Consider the following 13,701-nt stretch of genomic DNA (forward strand, 5'->3'; position numbering starts at 1 on the left):
GAGTGGAGGGGGTAAGGACTGAGTACTGTGATAAGAGGTATATGAGGTATAGTGTAGTGGTGACATAGAGGGTACAAAGGAAAGAAGGCTCAGCCCTACCTGGGGAAGTGAGGGAAGGCTTCCTGGAGGAAGGGGGATGCCTAGCTGAGTGTTAGAGGAGAAGAATTCAGCAGCAACAGGAGGAAAAAAGGGCATTTTTGTGCATGTGGCAGGAATAGCACACACAGGGCTGTGGCAGCATGATATAATTCTGTTCTGTGAAGCCTTAAATTTGGATTCAGCTACTGGCTTTGTCATTAACTCTGACAAGATGCTTCATTTGTTGAGTGAGCCTCTACACTCTCATACATGGAATGGGGACGTATATTCCTGCCCTACTCCCATTTCTCATTGGGCCATTATGAAAGTCAATTTTATAAATTAAAAAGATGTTTGATAAAAGGATTAAGTGTGGGGAGGTGGTATTATCTTTGAAACTTTAATTTCTCTTTCTTGTTTACAGGCTTGCAATCCACTCCATTGTTATTCTCCCACTGATATATTTCATAGTCGTACGAAAGAACCCTTTCCGATTTGCCATGGGAATGACCCAGGCTCTCCTGACAGCTCTCATGATCTCTTCCAGGTAAACAGAAGAGGGGTTTCTGGAAGAAGCCTCCAGACTCAAGGTCATCAACTCTCACCTCACTTTACAAAACAGACTCCAGCTTGCGGTTTTTGTAGCTGCCTTTGAGAAACGGCCTCCATATTCTCTGTACCTGGCCCTGAACACATTGCTTTACGCTGTTGCGTATTTCCTGCCCTCTTAGCTCAGGAAGGGGTTATGGCATACCTGGGAGCAGCGGTGGGCACAGCACCTTCTGATTCCTGGACCTGCCTAAAGGGCCAACATGCTTTGGATCCTTTCTTTCATTTTGTTTTGTTGTTTTCTTTACTTTTCTTGACAAGATTACCCAAAAGGACCCTTTATTTACTTTTTGGAAGAGAGGCATGGCTTCAGGCAGGGACTGAGGACCAGCATTTCTAGACCATAAGTTCCTTTCTCTTTTTATCACACAGTTCAGCAACACTGCCTGTCACCTTCCGCTGTGCTGAAGAAAAGAACCAGGTGGACAAGAGGATCACTCGATTCGTGTTACCCGTTGGTGCAACAATCAACATGGATGGGACCGCGCTCTATGAAGCAGTGGCAGCAGTGTTTATTGCACAGTTGAATGACCTGGATTTGGGCATTGGGCAGATCATCACCATCAGGTGGGGCGTGGTGTCACATTCATTGTCATCGGTGATATGGGGATTCCTGCCAGTAAAAATGGTCCGTGAAGGGACACCAAGAATGTCCCAGTGATGGATTCTTTTTCTTGATCTACAAAGTACCTTCCCAAGATTAAATACAACTATATCCTGGTATGCAAGATTTCTGCTTCGGGATCTGGGTAGCCAAAGCCATCACCTGTGCTCAGTTTACTGAAGCCGGTAGGATCTAGGCACAGGCTAGCACAAAGACTCAAGGCTGAGTAAGGGCCAGTCCCTGCTTTCAAAAGATCCCTGCTAGATTGGGATGCACATATCCAAATGAATGCTGAAGACCCTGATGAGGGATGTAAGAGAACTCTGTATGGTGTTCACAGAGGACTCCAGAGAGGGAAGGGCTGGTTCTAGCTGTGAAGGTGAAGGATGGCTTCCCAGAGGAGGGGAACATTTAGCTGAATCTTAAAAGAATAGGAATTTAGCAGATTAAGGAAGAAGCTAAGAGCATCTGGGGTGGCAGAAATAGCTTGTGATGCAGCCATAGGCTAGTTACAGCATACAGATTTCTTGCTATGGCTGGCATAAAGGATACAATGTGGAGAACATAAAGGAATGAGGAGACAGGGGTCATGTCATGAAAGGTTTTGTATGAAAAGTTTGTGGAAAGTTCTTAGATGCTTTGTCACATTGTGGACATGTTTGCATTTTATTTATTTATTTATTTATTTATTTATTTATTTATTTATTTATGTTATGCTTTGAGATGGAATTTTGCTCTGTTGCCCAGGCTGGAGTGCAGTGGCACAATCTTGGCTCACTGCAACCTCCGCCTCCTGGGTTTAAGCAATTCTCCTGCCTCAGCGTCCTGAGTAACTGGGACTATAGACATGCACCACCACACCTGGCTAATTTTTGAATTTTTAGTAGAAATGGGTTTCACCATGTTGGCCAGGCTGGTCTTGAACTCCTGACCTCAGGTGATCCGCCCACCTCAGGCTCCCAAAGTGCTGGGATTATAGGTGTGAGCCACCACGCCTGGCAGATTTGCCTTTCACAATGATAACTGGCAATGTGGCAGATGTATTGGATGGGAGCAGGGACCAAATCTAGGAAACCAGTTAGGAGACCATTGCAGAAGTCCAGGCAGGGTATTAGAAGGCACTGACACTGAGGTTGGAGAAGAGCTAACGAATGGAAGAAGCATCAGCTGGATTCAGGGTGAAAAGCAAGGGAATGCTAGGATGACTCCCAGGATTGGTACATGATTCCAAATTGGCGGGTGGGGCTTACCAGAACAGGAACTAGTGTAAGAGAAGCACATATAGGTAGGAAAGATAAATAGTTAATACTTTTTGACACACTGAATTTGAAATGCCTTTAAGACTTCTAGGTGGACACATGCAATGAGAAATACAGGTCTGGCTGAAGATACAGACATCAGGGACATGAGCTTAATGATGGTCTTCAAATCTATGAGTCACAAGTTATTGCTTGTATTGGAATCGCAGCTACATCGTGATTAGCTGTGATCTTGGGCAAGTGACTTGAATTTTTAAGCTCCTGTTTTCTCATCTGTAAAATGAGTAATAGTACCTACAACTTATTCAAATAGTGGCAATTAAGTAAGATGCATATAAAATGCTTATAACTGTGCCTATGTAGTGAGCACTCAGTGAATGTTGAAAGTGGATGACATGACGTAGGGGGAGTTTGTAGAGAAGAGAAGGAGATTAAGGACTGAGGCTTGGAAAATCCTAATACTAGAAGCAGGAAGAGAAGGGAAAACCCAAGAGGCAGAGGGAGAAGGACAGAGAGATGGGAGGGAAGCCAGTAAACCTTGGTATCATGGAAACCCAGAAAAGAGAGATTTTCAAGGGTGAAATGGTCCACAGAGTCAGATGCTGCAGAGAATTCTAATGAAATGAGGATAGCAATTGTCTGCCCAAGTAGATGGTAGAACTGTCATAAGTGGATTTTGCCAGATTTGTTTCTGTAGGACAGCACTGTTTAATACGGTAACCACTAGCCACGTGGCCCACTGAATTGGATAGCACAGACATAGAATAGTTTCATCATTGCAGAAAGTTATTTTGGATAGCGCTATGTTAGAGTAATAGGCTGGGATTAGAGTTAACCTGAAGACTTTTGTTCAGTTTAGAATGGAAGTTTAAGACTAAACTGGTCCCTAGGCCTGCTCAAGGTTGAATCTGAACTCTTTAGAGTTAATTCATTCTTGTATCCCCAGCCTAAACATAAATTCTAGGCATAAAATCAGAGTTTGTTAACTAACAATGTTCTAACACAATGCATTTTTTAAATCCTCCCCACCCCTAAATCGCAAAGTATTTCTGTTGGCTGAAGACAAGTGCAAAATACACCATTTGGCACACCAGCTGGAGAACTATCCCAATGCCGTGTAGTCTATAAAAAAGTGTTAGTGGCTAAAGAAGCCTGTGCCAAAGAGATTGAGTAAAGTCATGTAATTATAACAGCAGAGAGTATGTCAAAATTGAAACCTTGAGTCATGCCTGAGAAAGTTTCTGCTCCACAACCACCCCTGTGCTTCCAACAGTTGTTACTTTTACATTTCCAAGGGTTTTTTCCCACTTCCCTCACCCTGGCATGTGGAACCCAGTCTTCACTGAACTGATTTCCAAGGAGTGGTTTATGAGGTGCCAATTCTTTTGTGTATTTGCCACTTTATGATGAAATCCCTCCCTCTTTTTTGGTTATAAGTTTTCTAGATCTTTCTAATCATTTTTTAACCTCACTGCCAGAGGAATGAACTCTGGGCGTAGAGGCTAGTCAATTCACATTAAAGCCTCTCTCCCTACTCTCTGGTGTGTTCTTAAATCAGATTTGCTGGTAACTACTGGCCCAGAACCAATAACAACTGTGAGACCCAAAGTAATCATTCGCTTAAAAGTTAAAATCCTCACTGGCTCTACATGGGAAATAATAAAAGTTGGTTTTACTTGACAGTTACCGTTATAGTTCACGTAACTAATGGTTAAAGAGATTTTTAGACCCAAAGTATATTTCTGTGGACTGGATGTCAAAGAAACATAGGTACTATCTACCCAAAACATACCCTTTTGTGGCTTTATCATAATACTCAAAGGTTACAACTGATTGAGAATTGGTGTGAGTACACGTGTCAAAATGAAAAAAAAAAAAACGGATAAGTTGTCTTATAAAAATAATTAGGGCCAGAAGCGGTGGCTTACACCTGTAATCCCAGCACTTTAGGAGACCTAAGCGGGTGAATCGGTTGAGTCCAGGAGTTCGAGACCAGCCTGGGCAACATGGTAAAACCCCATGTTTACCAAAAATATTCTAAAAAAGAAAAATTAGCCAGGTATGGTGGCATGTGCCTGTAGTTCCAGCTACTCAGGAGGCTGAAGTGGGTAGACTGCTTGAGCCTGGGAGGCAGAGGTTGCAGTGAACTGAGATGGCACCACTGCACTCTAGTTTAGGCAACAAAGTGAGATCCCACATCAAAAAAAAAAAAAAAAAAAAAAAAAAAAGAAAAGAAAAAGAAAAAAGAAAGAAAAGTAAAGCTAATCATACAGCAGGGCGCAGAGGCTCACACTTGTAATACCAGCACTTTAAGAGGCCAAGGCAGGCAGATCACTTTAGCCCAGGAGTTCAAGACCAGCCTGAGCAACATGGCGAAGCCCCACATCTCTACAAAAAATGCAAAAATTAGCCAGGTGTTGTGGAGCACACCTGTGGTCCCAGCAACTCAGGAGGCGGAGGCAAGAAGATCACTTGAGCCCAATAGGTGGAGGCTGCAGTGAGCTGTGATCATGCCACTGTACTCCAGCCTGGGCGACAGAGTGAGACCTTGTCTCTGGGGAAAAAAAAAAATATATATATATATATATAAAATAAAGAAGAAAGATAATTATAGGATTTGGGGCCCAGAAAGAGCAGAGAGGAAAAAAGGTAGCAGTAGTAATAGTAGTAGTTGTTGTTGTAATAGTTGCTGTTCTGGTTGCTGCAGTAGCAGTAGTAATAATACCAGTGGTGGCAGCGACAATAGCAATAGACGAAGCATTAGCAGCAACTACTGCTGTTGCAGAAGTAGCAGCAGAAATGGCACATTTTTAATCTTTTTATTTGTTTGTTTTTTGTTTTACTTTAAGCTCTGGGATACATGTGCAGAACATGCAGGTTTGTTACATAGCTATACATGTGGAAATGGCACGTTTTTAAGCATCTACAAGTGCTATACCAGATGCCTTACATGTATTAACCTCATTTAATCTTCCCAGCAGCTTGTAGTAGACATACTGTCCCCATCTTACAGGCAAGGAACTGAGATTCAGAGAAGTAACTTGCCTAAAGAAATGCCATCAGTGAAATGGTACAGCCCAAAGTACATCACCCAGGTGTGTCTGACACTAAAACCTGTGTTCCCTCCAAGTCACAACCCATCCTTCAACCCGTTTAGAGAGCCGAGTCCAGTGGCTGGTCCTAAAACTAGGCCTCAGTGTGAGGAAAGAACTTTGTGCCACTGATATTTATGTTTTCTTCTGTGGAAATCCTCTAACTCAAAGTAGAATATGTTCAAGCAGCAGGAGTAGGTTTTTATATTATTTTCTCCCATCTGAAGGTTCATAGTTCTGAGTTTCAGACCAATGCCAGTCAAACAGCCGTAGTCTAGCAAGCAAGGTCAAGGCTCAAGGACAGAGTTTTCTTGGACTAAATGAATTTTGAGTTTCAAGCCCAGACTCAGGCTATAGCAACATGGATAACTGTGACACCTCAGGGTTTCCAAGAGGGATCAGCTGGCATGGATACAAATCACTTCTGACAAAGAAAACCTGTTGATGCATTCCATTTAAATTTTTTTCAACCAGCATTAAAATAAACTTCGACTTTCCAAAGAGTGATTATGTCAGAAGAGATCCAAAGGGTTATAGAGGCCAGAAACCTTTGAGACTGAGGCCTGAAACCTTTAGAGTAATTGGTACAGCCCCAGAAATCTAATTTACTGTAATTTGGTGGTCAAAACCACTGAATGAAAATACACTTGTCAAAAAACTCTGGCCTGTGTTTGTACCCTCAAATGCTTTCTGCAACACCTCAGTAGGCAGATGAATGGGCAGTAGAATCAGCTTCCTAAGAACTCTAAGACGTTTTTAGCCCCAAAGCATATGAATTTGTGGATAGAATCAGGGATTCTTCTAGTTTAAATTGGCAATTTTTACATTTTCACCTTTCAACCCAGTGGCACCTGGGCAGCAGTTCAGGCCTCGGCCCAAGGGCAAGGACTTGTCTCCAGAAAGCATCGTGGGTGTGGTCTCAAGCTTATCTAAGTCAAGGGACTTTTCAGGGCAGGGTGAGCCCTTGTTTCCTTCAGAATGATCCAATTAAAATAAGGAAGATGTTGCTGATAAAGAGACTGCACATTACAAAGAGAAAAATCCCTACTGCCTCACCTGATCTTACCAAGAGGAATCTTTTTAAATACCTGGTAATAAAGTTCACCTGGCTGTGTCTCCTGGATTCCAGATCTTTCTTTCCCACAAAGTACATCTACTGGCAAAAAGGAGCAGTCAGGAGTAAATGCTTGCATCTTGGACAGGATCAGCTCTTTCTCAATCCAGTGCCCTAAAGAGCAGTTCCCAGAGGTAAAGAGTCCTGTGATGTCAAGAGAGTGCATAAGGCCTGCTTAACCATTGTCTCATTCCTTTGCCTTCACCTGAAATGCCGTTGTCCATCTGCCCCTACAGCTATCCCTGTGTCCATTCTTCAGGGCAACTTAAATTCCTGCCATATATTAGGTGCTCCGTAAATTATTGGGTGGTGAGTAGATGGAAGAAGGGAGTAGGAAGGCAGGTGCAGAGGTACCTGGCACTTATTTAGGATGAGTGTATGTATACATAGATGAATACACAAAGCCTTCTATTAACACCCCATTTAGTAAACTCCTGCTTTCCTCTTGAGTATCTCTCTTGCTCATTTTTTGGTTCCACTTATGCAGTTCTTCCTTGCATTAGAGTGATGTGCCACATCTCTCTCTGCAAGGAGATGGCATCATACCCCACCCAGCCCCCCTCCCCCTGCAGCTCTAATCCTGTAATGAGGCAGAGCTGGGGCTCAACAGGTCACAGATTCTAACTGCCCAATTTGGGGACACAGCAGTAATAGCCATCGCGACTAAGCAGGACTAACCATTTCAGGCCAGGGCTTTAACGGGAGAGGTAATTGTCTAACTCCTTTCCTGCTGGTATGTTTCTGCAGTATCACAGCCACAGCTGCCAGCATCGGAGCTGCTGGTGTGCCCCAGGCTGGCCTGGTGACCATGGTGATTGTGCTGAGTGCCGTGGGCCTGCCCGCCGAGGATGTCACCCTGATCATTGCTGTCGACTGGCTCCTGTGAGTTGAAATAAATGCACTGCTTCAGCCGGATGTGCAGGCGGGCTTCCCAGCCTCGCGGGCTCTGCAGTCTGTCATCATTTTCTCCTCAGATTGCCTAATGAGCCACCTGTTGCTGCTTTAATTTTCCTCCGACCAGGCCATCTGATAATGTGCTTAAAAATTAACTCCTCATAATGTAGAGTAGTGATTTTAAAAAGCCAGTGAGCTCCATTAGTTCATTATACCTGGTAATGCTCAAGGTTAGGAGCTGGGTGTGGAACAAAGATAAACACAGAACAACAAGGTGAGAAGCCAGGCAGGGCCCCAGGGCCATCCTGACCTATCCCAGCCCCGGTTCAGCATCATAGGCTCAGAACCACCTAGTTCAAAATCAGTCCATCTTCCTAAGCATCTTCCGAACTGTTAGGGACAGTGGCACGAGCACTTGGGTTTGCATCACCATCCTGTGTCTTACCAGCTTCTTGACCTTGAGCAAGTTCCTTGACCTCGAGCAAGTTCCGTAACCTGAGGCCCAGTTGTATAATCTGTGAGATGGGAAAAAATCTGCCTATCTCATTGGGTTGTTTTAAGGACTGAGTGAGCTTATGTGAATGGAGTGTCTAGAACAGTATTGGGCAGCCCATGCATACTCAACAAATGGCAAGTTTCATTGTTATGATTAGAATGAGTTGGACTATTCAGGCCCCAATCAACAACACTTCCCCTCTCTCTCTCTCTCTCTCTCTCTCTCTGTCTCTCTCTCTCTCACATACACACACACACACACACACACACACACACACACACAGAATACAGCAGAACATCTGTGTGAGAACGTACCTTTAGTGACCCTCAAGATTAAAGTCAGAACCAGCTTGGCTCCTAGCTTTACCCTTGATGCCCACTTCTGTGCATGGGTCTTGCAGCATCTAGGTCTGGCTCTGTCCCCTGGCATTGCAGGTAAGTATCACTCCACATGGAGCCTTTGCTCAGAACCAGCTCAGGCTCACTGGGGAGTACAGTGCTATGTACTGTAGTTTGCAGGTGATAGATAAGATGGAAAGGGAAGCAGAGGCATCCTATGTGGGCTTGAAAACACAGATTCACATTTCAGATGGCAAAGCCTCTGCACCTGGCTTGGAAGCTGTGTCATGGGTTGGGGGGGCCTCAGTAGCTAACTGGGCTATAGGCCCAAATGAGGTGGTACCCTTCTTGCAAAGATATCCTAGCATTGAGGCAAGATTTGGTTCTTTCTAGTGATGATGGTAGATTTGCACTTTTCTCCTTTCCCTGAGTCTTCCTAGAACCAGTTACCTTCACTGCCAAGATACCCGGATGAGTCAAAGGTCCAATTGGAGGTATGGGATAAAAAGACACTAGGTCCAGTTCAATCCCTGGACTTGTTCTAAATAACAGAAGGGCATCCAGTGTGGCCATGTGTAAGCATTGTCAGCCTTTTCTGTTCTGCAGGTGTAGTTTTCACAAGATTCCCCCTGCATGCAGTTGCTATCAACAAAGCACCAGTATCAAAATGGATCCTCTCCTCTGCAGTGTGCCTTCTCTACCTGTCTTCCTGTCACTGGTCTCTTCCCCAGGCTCTCTGGGAGTTAAGACCGGATGAGGGTGGCTCACGGAGAAATCCATTCCTGAGCTAACCTGTGTTTTCTGACCCCGTGCTCTGCGCCGTGCCTCCTGGTTTGCTCATAAGTAGAGTGACCTAGATTGGTAAATAAACAAGTACACCATAGACCTGAACACACACACACATACTCCACATGCACATGGTACATACACCACCCACAAAACACCCAAGTTCTCTGACCTTTGCCCAAAGACAGCCCACAATGGCATTTGCATTGAATCTAGAAAACCACAAGACAGAGGTTAGGGCTGAAAAACTTACTGAATTCTGAACCTCCCTCAGTTCCCCCAGAAAATATCTGGAACAACTCTATTCATGTTTCTTTGGGAAAGAGGAGGGAATTTAGGGAGACTTAGGGAAATCATTGCTACTTTGGGAGAGCTCATGCTATGCCTTTATGAACAACCCCAGGCCTGTGAGGAGCCTTCAGTAAGTCAGTCATAAGGACAGCACTTTCTGCATTTACTTAAATCTAAACTGAACATGTCAGGTCCTTGCATCTCTCCGATGATGAAGGAAAATGAAATCTGGGCCTCCTGTCTGATGCCTCCCATCTCTCCCCAGGGACCGGTTCAGGACCATGGTCAACGTCCTTGGTGATGCTTTTGGGACAGGCATCGTGGAAAAGCTCTCCAAGAAGGAGCTGGAGCAGATGGATGTTTCATCTGAAGTCAACATTGTGAATCCCTTTGCCTTGGAATCTACAATCCTTGACAACGAAGACTCAGACACCAAGAAGTCTTATGTCAATGGAGGCTTTGCAGTAGACAAGTCTGACACCATCTCATTCACCCAGACCTCACAATTCTAGGGCCCCTGGCTGCAGATAACTGAAAACAAGGAAGGACATTTCCATGAGAGTCATCTCAAACACTGGTTAAGGAAAAGAAAAACGCTAATGGCCAGGTGTTCATTTGATTTGATATACAGACCTCCAGATTATTTTCTATATTTGGATTCACAGCCTTTGCTCTCCGGGTTTTGGGATTTGGGTGTGGGGTAAGATGAAGGGAAATGCATTAAAAGCAAAGTTCTATTATCTGAGTTTTAGAAATTCTATAAGAGACAAAGTTTGGAAGTACATAAAGTAATAACTATTAGAATTAGGTAATGGATATGAAAAAGAAAATGCTTTCTCGTGCATAGACAAGTGTTTTGGGTTTAAAAAAAAATATTCTGTCATTGATTACAAATGTTTACTCAGGCTTTCTATTGGCATGAATTTCCTTTGACCTTTCACTTTTTTATAAATTATAATGCATCTCAACCACCTCTCCCCAGTTAATGTGCCAAAATGTCCATTTTTAACTTATCTCCAGCCAATTTCAAAGAAAACAGACCAGCATAGTTCTGCAATAAGTTTTAAGATTGGCATAGGGTTTGGAAGAAAGGGAGAAGGATTCTTTTTTCAATGTACTGTATTGGGACACTGGTAACTATTAACCCAGTGTTCAGCGTAGAGCTATATATATATATGTATATATTTATTATTTTCATATAATTTGCCAGACAGAGATCAGAACTGAACCGTCAATGTGAAATAAAGAGTTCTCCTTGTACTTGAATAATAACCACAATTCCAACCCAGGTCTGCTTTGGGGCTTATCAGAACTCCTTTCTCAGGAGCACTAGAATGAGAAATCATGTTGTTCGATCGTTTCACATCTGTATATCAGCCCTAAAGCAGAGATGTACTATGGTGATACTCCAAGGTGGCATAGCCATTCATTTACAATTTCCAGATTTGAGCTGCCTCGAGGCAATCCATATTAGCTCTGCATAAGATTATATACAAAGGTGTCACTCACAAAAGGCTGGATGTGCTTTCATCCAACTGGAAGGCTTTATTCTTCCAAGTTCATTCATACTCAAAGAGGCCAGTACTTTGCCATCCTTGCACTTCTGTTATCAGGGCCCAAATAATGTTGGCTAGCTACCAACTAAGTTGTATTTTGATAAAGATTCCATGGGTTGAACAAGCCACATTGCAGGAAAAGACCTGCCCCTAACCTGGGTTCTTGCAGAGTAAATCCCATGACATAAACTGATATCAGTGGTTCGGGGAAAATAGTCCCATTCTATGACACTCGTCTCCTCCTCCAGGGAGGACTGTTCTAACTGGTAATCTTGGCCCTATTCATTACATTCTCTGCTTGTCATTCTGCTAATTTATGAAGATAGTTTATTAAAGTCTGTGCTTCAGTTCTCATCTTGTAAATAATGCTTAACATAAACTTGTACTTACACCGAGATCCAAAATAGTCATGTTTCTGCAGTATTGTGTAGCCAACTTAAACCTGTGCTTTCATGTTTAAGAAATGAGAAATTGTGCCAAAGATAGCAGAAGAGTAAATAAGTACTCAGTATTGACCACCTACATCTGAAATCTACAACATAATGATACTGAATTGTTATGTAAACATCATAAATAGTAAATAATGATTCAATGTGAATTTTAAAATGCAAATATTGCTATTGTTTATAAGAAATAAATCTAAATGTAAATGAAATTGAATCAGTAATTTCTCTTGGGCTAAATGGTTCTACCCCTTACTAGGATGCCCCAATTAGTGGCACTAGAGTTGGCAGAGCTGTTCATGAGCTGCGAGTTATCATTTTGGAGTCAGTTTGTAACCAGCCTCTTAACACACTGCTGTTAACTCATAAAAGAGAACAATGTTCCATTTCAGTCTCAATAAACACTTCCCTCATTCTTTCCCCCCGCCTTTTTCTTCTTGTTATCTGTTGTTTTAACTTACTTGGATGGGTGTGGGAAGGCAGAGATATGATCAGTTGAATTAGATTTTACACAGTTTTTTGTTTGTTTTTTGAGATATAATCTCACTCTGTCACCCAGGTTGGAGTGCAGTGGCATGATCTCAGGTCACTGCAGCCTCCTCCTACTGGGCTCAAACCTCAGCCTCCTGAGTAGGTGGAACTACAGGCACATACCATTACTCCAGCTAATTTTTCTATTTTTGGTAGAAACAGGGTCTCAATATGCTGCCCACACTTGTCTTGAACTCCTGGCCTCAAGTGATTCCCCTGCCTCATCCCCACAAAGTGCTAGGATTACAAGCGTGAGCCAGTGTGCCTAGCTGGATTATTGTTTTCAAAACCTTTTTCCCCAAGAATGAAAAAGCGAGGCTTGAGGAAAGATAATCCGATTGTTCATGTTAGCCAATGGGATTACAAGGCGGAAATACAGTGCCATTATGAACAGCTGCATGCATATTTTGTGGTGGAGATGAAAGTAGGATTTTGTTAGAAGTTACTACAGTAAGAGATAGTCGGCTGGACGCAGTGGCTCACCCCTATAATCCCAGCACTTTGGGAGGCCGAGGCAGGCAGATTGCTTGAGGCCAGAAATTCAAGACCAGCATGGGCAACACAGAAAGACTCCGTCTCTACAAAAATATACAAAAATTAGCCAGGAGTGATGGTGTGTGCCTGTAGTCCCAGCTACTCAGTAGGCTTAGGTGGGAGGATCACCTGAGCCTGGGGAAGTCGAGGCTGCAGTGAGCTGTGATAGCGCCACTGCACTCCAGTCTGAGTGACAGAGACCTTATATTTAACAACAACAACAAAAGTCTTACCTCTCAATATGATGGTGGCTTGGTTTCACTAAAGAACCAATCCTGCCCTCTGAAGTAAGATTACAAGCTACAAATGGCTGTGTTCAGAGTGATCTCTGATGGGATGGTGCAGTCCTGCCTAGAATACCTCAGACATGAGGGGATTCTGCAGGGGGCAATGGACTTACTTGCTGTCATAGACAACAAAGGAATGAACAGCTCCCTATTTCCCACTGAGAGGATCCTATCTCCTCAGAAAAATACCTATTGCTACCTGGCCAAAGGAATACCGGGTAGTTTCCTTTGTGTACAACATGGGAGAAAATACTCAACAACACAATTCCTTAGAAAAAGATATTTGTTTGGAAGAGCTGGTGCCCCTGGGTCTCCATGTGATTTTGATTTTGCCTAGAGTTTACTCATGAATAGAGAAATGGTGTTATCAGCTGACAAATGACTTTATTCTTCCAGCAAATCTTTATTAGTCCAGTGGGTACAAGGCCCTTTATTAAAGCACACCCCGATTCTTAGAAGAGCCATGGGGAGTGTGCTTGGCTTATACTCAGGCAGTAGGCTGGCTGCAGTGTTTGCTTTGCAGAGGCTCAAGAATCTTCCCTCCTGGAACAGGAGACAGGAAGTGATCCTTCGGAGCCTTGGAAGGCTGCTAGAAGCTTCTATGCAACAGGATTGCTATTCTGTATTCCCCAACTGCCCAGCAAGGGACTATGGAATACAATGAGTATGCACACAGCTCTGATTCCTTACCAGCTTTGTGTCCCTTGCCAACAACCTAAGCCTTGGTTTCCTCTTCCATGAAATAGGAATAAAAATTCTTTCCTCACGGGACTGCTTTCAGTGGTCAAT

General features: G+C 43.4%; 1 protein-coding gene across 1 annotated transcript in view; it reads left to right on the forward strand.

Moving 5' to 3' along the window:
- SLC1A1 (solute carrier family 1 (neuronal/epithelial high affinity glutamate transporter, system Xag), member 1) overlaps positions 1 to 11,980 on the forward strand; it is a 90,267-nt gene extending 78,287 nt beyond the window's left edge. The window contains exons 9-12 of the mRNA XM_011988359.1: positions 503 to 625; positions 1,060 to 1,254; positions 7,504 to 7,638; positions 9,827 to 11,980. Of these exons, the coding sequence (XP_011843749.1) occupies positions 503 to 625; positions 1,060 to 1,254; positions 7,504 to 7,638; positions 9,827 to 10,073 (700 nt within the window). The 3' untranslated portion in view covers positions 10,074 to 11,980. The remainder of the gene's footprint in view (positions 1 to 502; positions 626 to 1,059; positions 1,255 to 7,503; positions 7,639 to 9,826) is intronic.
- Positions 11,981 to 13,701: the final 1,721 nt, after the last annotated feature.

This window comes from Mandrillus leucophaeus, unplaced genomic scaffold (genome assembly GCF_000951045.1).
Source record: "Mandrillus leucophaeus isolate KB7577 unplaced genomic scaffold, Mleu.le_1.0 Scaffold329, whole genome shotgun sequence".
NCBI lineage: Eukaryota > Metazoa > Chordata > Mammalia > Primates > Cercopithecidae > Mandrillus > Mandrillus leucophaeus.